The sequence below is a fragment of the Chrysochloris asiatica genome, unplaced genomic scaffold (genome assembly GCF_000296735.1).
Source record: "Chrysochloris asiatica unplaced genomic scaffold, ChrAsi1.0 scaffold00009, whole genome shotgun sequence".
Lineage (NCBI taxonomy): Eukaryota > Metazoa > Chordata > Mammalia > Afrosoricida > Chrysochloridae > Chrysochloris > Chrysochloris asiatica.
The window spans coordinates 9,413,004-9,426,722 of NW_006408527.1; the positions used below are offsets into that span (position 1 = coordinate 9,413,004).

General features: G+C 42.0%; 1 protein-coding gene across 1 annotated transcript in view; it reads right to left on the reverse strand.

Annotated features, from left to right (window-relative positions):
* Positions 1-13,719, reverse strand: part of HHAT (hedgehog acyltransferase) — a 501,005-nt gene that overhangs the window by 362,450 nt on the left and 124,836 nt on the right. Inside the window, exon 6 of the mRNA XM_006834198.1 lies at positions 12,691-12,862. Within this exon, the coding sequence (XP_006834261.1) occupies positions 12,691-12,862 (172 nt within the window). The remainder of the gene's footprint in view (positions 1-12,690; positions 12,863-13,719) is intronic.

Below are 13,719 nucleotides of genomic sequence, written 5' to 3' on the forward strand. Positions count from 1 at the left end.
AAAAGTTTTAAATAAATAAAATAAAATAAAAATGAATGGCCAAGGCCCATCAGAAATTTACTAAAATGGAAGACAAGACCAAAGAAACAAACCAGCAAGAAGAAAACAGGAGCTTACAGGAAAGGGACAATACAAAGAAGAGCAAACTTCCCCCAGACATGTAATCGGCATCACAATTTAAAAAAGTACTAGAATCCATGAGAAAACAATGCTACAAAAGACCACCATTCAATAAAAACAATGAAAGAGCTCTTGACAATTAAAACCATAAAAGTTGAAATTTGCAGTATACATTAATAGACGTGTTGGATGAGAAAGTTGAGAAACAGCCTGAAAAAATGAGCAAAACACAGAAAAAGAGGAAATACGGGCTAGAAAAATAAGACAACCAGTACAGAAACTCCAACACCTCAACAAAAATCATCAGAAAGAGAGAACATAAAGGAAAAAGCAAAGAAGAAAATGGTTAGCAAAATAATTCAAGAATAATGAATGCCCTGAAATAAAGAGAATGAATTTTCATTTTAAGCCCCATTATCAAGTGAGCATCCCTTGCCAGCAGAAGCAGCCCCTCTTCTCTGGATAATAAGTCTGATCTGATTTGGTCATGGGATCCTACAATGATGTCACTTGAGGGAACTGTTGCAAAGAAGCCAATATTCCTCATCCCTTCTGCCCACACAGCATTACCGGCATTACCCAGAGATGAACTCTAGCAGACCCCATGGGACCTGTTATGAGGCCAAGTAAAAATTTAAAAAAAATCATAGAAACCTTTATTAAAAGTATCAAAATGTGAAACTATTGTTTCTTAACAGATCCTCCATCTAGGTCTATGAACTTCTGAAGGTGGTGTTTCTAGTTTTCGGGACTCCTGGTGGGGCAGTAGACTGCTAACTACAAGGATGTTGGTTCAAACCCAACAGTAACTTCTTATAAACCCTACACAGGGTTGATGTAAGTCAGAACTGACTCAACAGCATTTAACCACAATACATCAACCCTTCCCCAAAATATTCTGTGTACTTCAATTTACAACATGTCAAAATGATCGTGTTGCCATCCTCCTCAAGAGATTCAAATCATGTTTCTTTTAAATGTTCTTTGAGTTTTGAGAACAAAAAGAAGGATGAGTAGCAAGATCAGGGCTGTTGAGTAGATGGAGTAAGTTTCCCCAATGCCACTGCCATAGAACAGCCCTTGGCTACCTTCTAAGAATGAGCAGTTGCATTGTCATGATGGAAAAAAACCCTCCTCAGTGCAACTTTCCTGGCCTTTTTCTTAGTATTCAATTTTCTTAAAACTTCTTCAGAATAAGCCTCCATGATCCTACTATGTCCATTAAGAAAAATTATCAAGATATCCCTTTGGAATCCAAAGCACAGTTATCATAATCTTCTGAGCTGACCTCTCTGCCTTGAGTTTAACTGGTCCAGCAGATGCCCTTGGAAGCCATTATTTTGATTGAACCCTTTTTTTTTTGGAAGGAAATTAACAAGACTAAGACAAGTGTCCTACTGAGATGACTTGTCCACAGCCATCCACTGACCACAGAGACATATTTAAACACACTGTTTGAAATAAACCCCAGCATGAATGAACTGGAACCCTACTGACAATACTTCTTGACTAATCCCCCATACAAGGCTTTCACTTTAAAAGAATTTCAAAGTTTTGCGACCTTATATTGGCAAACATATGATCAGTATGCTTAAGAATGGACACTGAGCCTTCTAGATGAAGAAGAAAATAACAAATGTTAGATTAGATAGAATTATCAATGTTGGTGCTCTTATCAGGAATTCAAGATTCCAACTGTAGTAACTGGGAGTGGTGCTAACTGTTTAAGAATTTGGTTAACTCCAACTCAGACACTACAGTGGCTCTGGTTTAATAGAACTGAGATGCCAGAAATTCTTCAGGAAGCCAAAAGAATGTTTTCAGGTGGTAAGAATGTCAGAGCGGATTTATCATGGGGAACCTAATAACCCATCTGTTATTAAGTGCCTTCGAGTTGGTTCTGTACCCTAGTGACCCTACATACAACAGGATGAACCACTGTCCAACCTTGCTCCATCCTCACAGGCATCTTTGGTGAAGAGGAACTTATCATAAGGTCCCTAGACATTAGATAGATGGGATTCAAGTCACTCACCTTGGACGAGTGACTAAACTTCTCTGAGCCCCTATTTCCTCATCTATAAACTAGGGATAAGACTGTCACCTCCTCATAGGGCTACTGTGAGGACTGGCAGTGGTGCTATGCCATTGAGTTGGTTCCGACTCATAGAGACCCTGTACAGGGTTACTAAGGCTTTAAATCTCACCTTTCTCCTGGAGAACATCTAGCATTTTTGAACTGCTGGCCTTGGTGTAAGCAGCCCGACTCATAATCACTACGCTACCACAGCTCATACTGTGAGGATTGATAGTGGTGGTGGCTGTGTGCTGTGGAGTCGGTTCTGACTCATAGCGACCCTGTACAGGGTTTTTGAGGCTGTAAATCTTTATGGGAGCAGAAAGCCTCATTTTTCTCCCACGGAGCAGCTGGTAGTTTTGAACTGCTGACCTTGAAGTTAGCAGCGTGATCTGTAACTACTACGTTATCAGACTGTGAGGAACAAGTAAGTGAAAATATGTGAAGCTCTTAAAGCAATGCCTCACATAAATGAAGTGCTCAGTAAAAGCTACCTATCGGTATTACTACGATCACTCCATATGCATACATGACAAAGAAGCAAATTGAGTCCTGAGGAGCAGAGACCTGACTTAAGACACTATGACAATATGGTTCTTCACACTGGGAGGGTAGTGGTTACGAATTGGGCTGTGAACCTCAAGATCAGCAGTTCGAAACTACCAGCTGCTCCGTGGGAGAAAGATGAAGCTCTCTGCTCCTGTAAAGATTTACAGCCTCGGAAACCCTGTACAGGATCACTGTGAGTCGGAACCGACTCTACGACACTTCACAACAACACAGTGCTGACACCTGAGTCAGTTCTCAGATCTAGATCTCCTTGAATGAAGACAAGGCCAAAGATCCACGAGGGGGTAAAAAAACAGCTCTGCAACAACATCAACATCACAAGTATACAATGTGTGTCTTCCTCCTAGCCCTCCCTAAAGAATCTTAGATCATATATTAGGAAAACTGTGTTCCTAAAGAAGTAAAACATGCAGAACTTGGAGGATCATTAGGCATTGTTGTTGTTAAGTGCTATCGAGTTGATTCTGACCCATAGCAACCCTGTATAGGGTTTCCAAGTAGCAGCTGGTAAGGCTGAACCACTGACCTAGCAGTTTAAATGACTTTGCAGTCTGATGCATTATCCCACAGCACCACAGCTAACATTAATTCCCAAGAACCCTGAATGTCATCTGGTCCACAAATCAGAGTGGGAACAAAAGGAGATAAGTGGCAAATGTACTTTTTACCTGAGTTTGTTTTAAAGTAGGACCAGTGAGAGTTCAACTCTATCTGTGGTTATTCTCCTGTGTGAAATTAGAAGAATCCACAGGAACAATCCCACCCTGGCTATCGGATCTGTAAACTAAAAGATACTAATATAGAAAGCTTCAGCTACAAAAATTATCCCTCCCAGAACTTACTCAACTGCACTTATCAACAACCACCACCAAAATAGTAACCCAAAAACAACATCCATCAGGAAATTAAAGAGATAAAGGCCAACATCAAAAGGTCCAAAAGATGTAGATGATGGTTCTACTCACATGGACATTAAACACACCATTCTGACAGGAGAGGAGACAGATGGGCATGGATCATTGTACACTTTTAGGTAGGGACTCCAATGACCGTTGCTATTCCAGACGTGATCTAGTGGGGCAAATTTACACAGTTCTTAACCTGGCAGGTTTTCTTTTTCTCAATAAATATTCTCAAAAGGATGCTTTAGCATACTACGGTGCACTGCACTCCACAGATAACATGTTTGGTTTGTTTGCTTTTACAAATTGAAGGTTTGTGACAAGTGAGCACGGAGCATCATTTTTCATGGTACATTCTGGTGCTCCAAGAGGTTTTCAGGACTGATTTTTGGGAAATAAATTGCCAAGTCTTCCTTCCAGGGACCCTATGATTAGTCTCAAACTTCTAACTTCATGGTAAACAGCTGAGCATGTTAACCATTTGCACCACTCAAGGACCCCACCACGCTAATGCGTTGATGGTGCTGTTGTTGGTGTGCGTGGAGTCAGTTCTGCCTCATTGTGATCCTGAACAGGGTTTCTGAGGCTGTAAATCTTTATGGGAGCAGAAAACCTCATCTTTCTCCCATGAAAGGGCTGGTAGTTTCGAACTGCTGACCTTGAGGTTAGCAGCCCGACTTCTAACCACTAAAATACCAGACCTCCTTTTAAAGTACTGGCCTAAAAGGATAGCAAAAGGAAATGCCTTGCATTGAGTGGAATTTCAACTGGTACATTCTATTTGGTCAGATTGTCTGGAAGGACCTGACTCATTCATGGATTTGTCTAATGGTTTCACGGGACAGTCCGGATCATGAAAGAAATGAGATTGGAGGAATGGTGATAAGAAGTGTTGGGAAGAGGTGTGTTAATGAACATCTGTGAATCTGTGTCTGATCATATACTCAACAAGGCAGCATAGCCTATGGTATCCGTCAGTCTCTTCCTGTAGCTATTCCAATGATTTCCAATGGCCTCATGACCAAAACTGCCATATGAGAGGTGCACAGGATCAACAACGTATACCATCCTTCACCAAGATTAATCACTGCTGGTGCCTACCTTGCCAGTCTCTTTGTCCTGCCATACTCTGGTGTCAGGTGGCTGATCTACACACCTTCCATTATGGAAGGTACAGAGCTGTCCTTATTCTGCATGTGAATTTGCTTTCTTTCCCAGCATTCTTCAGCCTGTACTACACCTAATTCATTGTCACGTGGTGAGTCAACACTGTTTCTGTCCAATGACGAAAATCTGAGTAAGACTATGGCCTATGTTCATGGAACTTACTGGCCTTATCCTGTCATCTAGAAAAAGCTAGTCTTACTCAATAGTATATTAATGGTTCTAGTATGGGACCACAAGGAGCTCTGGTAGCATAGTGGTTATGAATGAGGCTGTGAACCTTAAGGTCAGCAGTTCAAAACTACCAGCCACTCCGTGGGAGAAAGATGAGGCTTTTTGCTCCCATAAAGATTGACAGCCTCGGAAACACTGTACAGGGTTGCTGTGAGTCAGAACTGACTCAATGGCACTTAACAACAACAGTATGGAACCACACAAAAGACACTGTCTTGTGATTTTGAGGCGCTGCCCTATGGGATATAGAACATGCTCTGATGGGCATAGGACATGAACAGACACTTCACCAAGGAGGAGATCCGGGCAGCCAACAAACATATGAAGAAATGTTCACAAACACTAGCCATTAGACAGATGCAAATCACAACAACAATGAGATATCAGCTCATACCAGTAATAATAGCAAAGATCAAAAAAGTAGAGGATAATAAATGCTGGCGAGAAGGTGCAGAGACTGGGACACTCCTACATTGCTGGTGGGACTGCAAAATGGTCCAAATTCTCTGGAAAGCAATATGGCGCTTCTTCAGAATGTTGGAAATAGAAATACCTTATGATCCAGCAATTCCTCTACTTGGTATTTATCCACAAGAAATACGAGCCATAACACAAGTAGATATATGCACACCAATGTTCATAGCAGCACTATTTACAATAGCAAAAAGATGGAGACAGCCTAAGTGCCCATCAACTGAAGAATAGATAAACTGTGCTACATACACACAATGGAATATTATGCTACCTTGAAAAACAACAAGGAAGCTGCAAGCCACCCACATAACATGGATAAACCTTAAGGACATTATGTTGAGTGAAAGTATTCAGTCACAAAAAGAGAAATACTGCGTAGGACCACTAATATAAAAGACTAAGAAAAAGAACCCATACTAAAGGTGAGGGGAGGGAAGGGAAGGGGGAGCAAAGGGTAGGGAATAGACACAGGATAGTTTGGGTGCTAAGGAGGGGGGCAATACACAAGAAAGGGAAGGGGAATGGAAGAACTAAGTGGACAGGAAAACAATTAGGCAGGTTTACATGGGCTAAGTGGGACAGAGGTAAATAATGATATATGCACAACCTTGGAACAACAGGGCTCCGGGATATAGGGACTGAGACATGGTTGGAATGGGGAGTAGGGGGTAAATAATGTTAAAGTGCCTGGCTGTCTTTTGAATTTTGGTTTCCCTGGCATACCATTATAAAATAGACACATGTCGGGGAGATAAAGGAATAGCCAGAAATATCACCATAGAAAGCTTTTAAGTCCGTCTTCTGCCTATAACTGATTGGACTACCTAAACTAGACTATAACGTGCCCAGTGAAAGAGGTATCCTGAGGACCCTCTCTGCATTACATAAGACCATAAGTGGAATCCTGAACCACATCCAGAATCTTCTGAGGTGGGAAATTTCCACTTAAAAAGACAAGCAGACCAGCCTGGCATGGCTAGAAGAACAAAACAATAACGGCAGTCTGACTGATTCCTACAAGAACAAGCAAGTTGCTCACTCAGGAGACAACAAAGCAAGTGGTCAGGTCCCCTCAGGGCAAACCCACTTCCAAGACTAAAACTCAATGGGAATACACTAGCAGACATGCATTCTGATTTGTTACCACTTTGGTCACCAATAAGGGGAAGTGAGGGAAAAACAGCAATGAAGCTGCGAGCTAAGCCCTACAACATTCAACAGACTCCTGTGAACCCAGGTGGAGACCTGGTTAGCCAGCAGTGTGGCAAGACCTGGGGACTCTTGGGCCCAGAGTCAGTGACGTAGCCACAGAGGACTAGAGTGGAGAGTGAAGCGTCCAACTGGTAAGAAGAGCGGGCATATGCATAAGAACACCCACACTGGCAGATAATACCCACGTGACCTGGCTTCAATGACTGGATGATCGGAGTTCTACTAGAATAATAAAGAAAAGGAAAAAAAGAGTAATCTGATACAATTTGATGAACGTGACCTACACCTACGGATGCAGTAGCTCAAAAGAGGGAACAAATCTTTATAGCAAGGATCATTCCCACCCCCTCTATACACAGATGGGCAACACTGGCTATCCATAATTGGGGGCCTACAAAAGCAAGAAGCGACTGGCTTACAAGCTTTCAAGAGGGAGCCTAGATTCAGAGGGCCGGGAGGAATACATAATCTCTACTGAGTAGTATCCAATCTATATAGGTGGGGCTGATGAAAGGAGATGGGGATAGGACTCTTGTGATACAATAGTGAATAATTGTTATCAGGACTGATTGTGAGGGTTGGAAATGTAAAGGTAGACATTTTGTAGCAAAAGGAGGGGAGTGATTGACTTTGTAGTCTAAGAGCAGAGATATCTGGGACCATCAAGGGAGAAAGTGGAAAGCGGGACCCTACCCAGAGAGGCAGTGACGCCAGAGATGGAGGCGGAGATGATGATTTGGAGAGATAGAGTGGCTGGGTACTCTAGACCCAGAGAGGGAGAGGGGCTGTGTGCTGACGACCAAGGGGCAGGCTTGCAGAGTATACCCTTGGGTTGGTTGATGATGCATGAAGGGGATTGCAACCATGGCAATACGATAGGATGAATGTAAATCGAATGTTCTCCCATGTAAGCTATCACATAATTCACAATAAAACATTTAAAAAAATAATTAAATTAAAATTGTAAAAAAGAACATGCTCTGATCCACAAACTATATAGGATACTCTTATCAGCAGCGTAAATACATAGGGCCGGTATTCAACGAATGGAAGTGAGAGTAACATCTCTCACTATTAACACCCATCAATCCACTCCTACAATACCCAGTTCCTACTCCTCCAACTCTGTATTGTAAATACTTAGATGACTTACCACTCTTACAACAGCAACAAAATGCTTTCACTAAGGGACATAGCAATGAGTCCATCAAGTCAAAGTACTATCACGCAGTCTTTTAGGGTGTCTCATGGTACATGGCAAGTTAAGGAAAGAGAGGTTGTGGCGTCAGCTGGAGAAATCAATTCTTACTATCAAGGGGAAGAAACCCTGGTGGTACAGTGTTTAAGTGCTTGGCTGCTAACTGAAAGGTCAGCAGCTTGAATCCACCAGCTGTTCCACGGGAGAAAGATGAGTCTGTGTGTTCCCGTAAAGATTTACAGTTTTGGAAACCCTATGGGGCATCTCTACTGTGTCCTATATGGTTGTTAAGAGTCAGAAATGACAGCAGTGGTAACAGTTAGTCCTATGTAATAGAGGCAGGGAGAAACACAACTAGAACCCAGAGATTTTGTGGAGTGTCTCCCAGTACTGCCTTTTCTATTGGTTAGTCAATGGAAGACCACAGCAGGTAAATACCCACAAGATGACCAAGAGTTCAGATGCCTCAGTAAAGGAGATTTGGGTCACGTCATTAAGTAAAGAAGCCCAGTTAAGATACTGACAGAAAGCAAAGAACATAGAATGCATGCAGCTGTGAAGTGCTGTTTAGTTGGTTTCAACTCAGAGCAACCCTGTATAGGGTTTCCAAGGAGTTAACTAGTGAATCTGAACCACTGACCTTGAGGTTAGCAGTCCATGGCATATCCCACAGTGTCACACCAGGACTCCGAATAGAATGCACAGTGGAGGGAAAAAATCATAAGCCTTCTAAATAAAGTATAGGAACTAGCTTTAAAAACATTTGCTCTTTTCGGGGGGGCGGGGGGGCGGGGAAGCTGGGCAATACATTTACACGTAAATTTGAGTTAGTATGTCTCTTTATTCCCATCCTTCTCCTCCCGCCCCAACATTTAATATAAAGTATTGATGATGGTTTACGCTACATTTCGGTGGTAAAGTTAATGTGTTCAACTTCTACCCAAAAGGTTGGCAGTTCAGGCCCACCAGAGGCACTTCAAAAGAAATGCCTGGTGATCTACTTCCCGAAAAATCAACCACTGAAAATTCCATGGAACATTGTTCTATTCTGACACATATGGAATCACCATGAGTCAGAATCAACTCGACGACAACTGGCTTAACTCTAGAACTGAGCCTACAGTTACAGAATATTAACACTGTAACAGAACTCTCCACGAGGCACGGACACCTGTCAGAGAGCCTGAACTTGGACTTGGATACCGTTATTGATAAGTTATTCCTCTTTAAAATTGTGCATGCTTTCAGCTGTATGAGGGATAGCTGTGAAGATGACAGGAAAGGGCAGTATTTTGCTCTGTTATACACAGAGTTGCTATGAGTCGGAACCAACTTGATGGCACCTAATAGCAACAACAATGTTGAATGCAAAAACTGACGATCTTGTCTACAAACCTTCATTCAATTCACAATAAAAAGTTTTTTTAAAAAAAACAATCTTTGATGGACATTATCATTGGAGGTATTTCACTAGTTCCTGGTATTTAAAACTATATTTTAATATGATAAATTTTATTCCAAAAGAAACTATTAAGCATTTGCCCTGTCTTTTAGGAGGACTGGTCTCAGTTGATGACCAGAAGCATTTCTTGACAGAATGCCAACTATTATACACAGAAAGAATCGACTGCAAAAACTACCAACTCCAGCTCCCAGTAAAATAACCGATTAAAACAAAGTTCATCAAAGGACGCTAAAATTTCTCTAAAGTTCATTAAAAGGTTAAGATTTTTAGAGAACAGAATCTTCATACCATGCTGAATTAACACGCCACAGATTACCTGCTAATTCACAGAAATAAATCCCCAATTCAAGAGATATGATTGGTATGCAACATGTAAGCTCCTTCAGCCATGATTGAAATGTACCTGTTCTAAGTTCTGAGTAAAACTTACGACAACAGAAAAGTGGTGAACGTCCCCTGACAAAAGTGGAAAACTTGCAGACCTGGAAAAACACAGCAATTCCATCAAGTTCCAGCTCTCAAAGTTTCACTCAACTTCCAAATTCAGCCAATGAAAATTTTATGGGACCACAAGAGTCCAGTGCACAACTGATCGTCGGGATGGCATATTTTGTTTCATTGTGTGTGGGGCTGCCATGAGGCAGAGACCAACAGCAAACAACAGTACTCACCTTGGGAGTAACTGTTACAAGAGATAATAACTTTTTCTTATAGTTTAACCCATTTTGAGTCAGGTTTATCATTATGTACAGTTAAACACATTCAAACAGAAATAATCCCTTACCCTGATGTTTACAACTGAGATCTTTTTAGAGAGCTGCTTCATTTCATCAAATTGCTTCCAACTCACAGCATCCTTGAATAGGGTTTCTGAGGCAGTACATCTTTACAGCAGCAGAAAGCCTCATCAGTCTTCAGTGGAGCGATTGATGGATTCAAACTGCTGACCTTGCAGCTACCAGCCCAACGCATAACCCCACTACACCAAACTTATCATTTATTTCTAATTTGTTTCAAGGAGCCAAGGTGGTGGAATAGATCATCCTATTTTGTCTAATTATATCTTTAAAACCTCATAATAGTTACCTGCTATTAGAAAAATAGGCACTCTGGTGGGTTAAGCATTGGACTGCCAACTGTAGATGAAACACACAAACCACTCCATGGGAGAAAGGCAAAGCTGTCTGCTTCTGTAAACATGTACAGTCTCAGAAGTCTAAGGAGTCATTTTACATGTGATGCTATGGGCTAAAGCACTTGACTGCGGGGTCAGTTAGAACCACAAGGTCGGTGGTTCAAACTCATCAGCAGCTCCTTGGAAACCCTATACAGGATTGCTATGAGTCAGAACCGACTCAATGGCACATAACAACAACAATGTAATTGTAACCAATCCCATGGCAGTGGGCACTATGAAAAGGTTTGTTCAGGAAGAAGAGATTGTCTTCAAACAGCTAAGCATCTTTTCAATCCTAAAATCTTGGAAAACATTTTTACTTAGCAAGGGATACCAAGGACAAACAAGACTTACAAAAATAAATGAATAAAAGTATCTATAAACCACCAAACATATAAGGGCTGACTTGTACTCTTGCCCTTAGCAGGAGGCAGCTGAATCAACCTACAGGACCACATGTTCCCCACTGGACGGCAGACATTGAGGCTGAATTCAGCCACTGTGCTGGATCCCAAAAGGAGAGAAAACTAGTAACTGACAGTTTAGTTCACAAAGAATCAAGTTGTCTGATGTTTTGATCAAAGGAACAAAGAATAACCAAGGTTCATGAGATGGTACAGGACCAGGCCAACATTCCATTCTGTTGTACTCGGTGTCAGTACAAAGCCAAGTCAATGGCAACCAACAACACTAACAACATGATTTCTCTACAGACAAATTCTGTACTGGAGACTAAGCTGCCTTCATGCCCAGCTGAAGAAATAAGACTTCAATCCCACCTCACTTACAGATATAAAGAGATAGGTTGTTGTTGCTGTTAAGGGCTGTCAAGGCAGTTCCAACTCATAGCAACCCTTTACACGGTTTCTGAGGAGTGGCTGATGGGTTAGAACCACCAACCTTGTGGTTAGCAGTCCAGTGCTTATCCTACAGTGCCACACTAGGACTCTGAAAGATATGAGTAGAGGTGAGAAAAAGAAAAATCAAACGAGAGAGATGCACACACACCATTTATTCTATCTGACAGATGCTTTATGAAGTAAGACCTTAACAAGCATCATTTAAACTTCAAAAGGAAAGCCCTTCAAGGTTAAGTCTCTTCATTTTAAAGATGAAGAAGCTAAAGCTCAAAGGAGCCCTGATAGCACAATGGTTGTGCTAACTGAAAGCGGATAACTCAAATTACCGAGCAGGCCCAGGTTGTCCTAGACTAGTAGCTACAGGGCCGATTCAAACACAGGAAAGGGGTGTTTTGATTACTCATAGATATAAACTACTGAGACATTGTGTAGACAATGCAGGCCAAAATAAAGACGTTCCACCAAAGCTGGTTCTGCTCCCAGCATTAGAAGCAATATGATATTGATCTTACCTCATTGCCTGTGGTTTAGGGATGCACAGCATGTTTTAAATTACAAATTCTAGAATGCAGAGAAAGCATGCTATAAAAATGGAAAGGAATCCAATATCGACCTTATACCACTATACAAACATAAACACAGAGAAACAACAGAGTCTCCCTAACAGCTCCATGGAACAAAGGCCTAGTGATGTGCTCCCACAGATATTTCAGTCAAGAAAACTGCACCGGGCAGTTCTAATCTGTCACATGGCCTCTTGATGAGTAGGAATCAAAAAAAGAAGCTAAAGCTTAGAGAGTGCAGCAAAATTACCACCAGTGGTTGGTAAAGCTAGGATTCAAACCTACATCTGTCTTGAGTCTAAAGTCCACATTCTTACACAAGAAGAACCAACCAGAAAGACTGTAGAAAACTCAAAAGCTGCCCCATCAACTATTGTCCTCTTCTTCCACATACAATGCTGCCCCACTGTGAAGAAGATACAGACCCAGGTGAGCCCATTAGGATTCCATTATGGGGAGACTCTGATACCATTCTGGATTCTTAGACCTTCAAAGCATGACCCTCACCTCAGTCAGCTACCTCACACATGCATAATCTTGTTCACAAGAGAATGAGTCCCAATAAGGGAGGTTGCTCAGAGCAACCACACCCCTGCCTGCCCCCCCCCCAGTCCAGCTTCACTGTGAAACTGACGCTTGATACTTCTCTTACAGATGCTGATTTCCACAGTTACCTAACGTCCAACAGGAGACGGCCTCCAGGAGAGGGGTGCTGCTGTAGATGGCGTGCATGTACATCAGGTGAATCATTAGCTCTGCCAACCACCACCAGCAAAGGAGGCGGCCCAGCCCCAGAGCCAGGACCTGGAGGCTGCCCTTCAAGGAGCAGTGTGTTTCTTGTTGCATCTAAAGTAGAAAAGAAACAAGAAACTTAGTTTGTTGATTTTTAAGACCTTATCAATAGTCCCTGAGATGATGTTTTTAATAATCTTCCCCAAAATATTACTGCCATGTTTTCCAATAGGGGGTTTGTCTAGGGAACACTCAATGTTCTTGAGTAAAAAAGTCATACCCAAGCTTGAAAACTCTATCCCAGAGTGAAGCTAGTGTTGGGTCACAAGCTAGCCTAGTCCAGCGACCAGAAAGGCTCTGCATCTCTCCATTCTAGCAGCAGACCCTCAAAGGACATGGAGTAGGAGGGCAGCAGATGATGGAACCTCCCACAGGACTTTGGTATCATCTGGGGCTCCAAGTGTCACCTTGCCTGTCTTCACTCATTATTCATTCACATTTGAGGCTGGGAAAAGTACAGCCAAGTCATAAAGGAGCAACAACTGGTAAGAGGAAGGGAGAATGAGAGGCTAAGCCAGAAGGCGAATGGAAATCAAGTGTGGGAGTATGTTTCTACTTTGCTTCTGAAGCAAAGCAGAATCAAAGCAAACTCATATACTAATATAAGTAAAATCTCGTGTTTCACAGTGTGACGCTGTAGGATACGCTGGGCTGCTAACCGCAATGTCGGTAGTTCAAATCCACCAATCGCTCCTCAGAACACCCTAGAGAGGGTTGATATGAATCAGATCCAACTTGTTAACACTTAACATCAACATCAACACACAGAGATTAAAAGGAATTAGAATCAAATTCTAGCATAACCCACAGTTTTGTGAGCCTGAGTAAGTTATTTAACCTGAGTCTCAGTTACCTTATACGTAAAGACAGCTGTAAGGGAGAACATGATCCACACAATCGAAAGCCTTCGC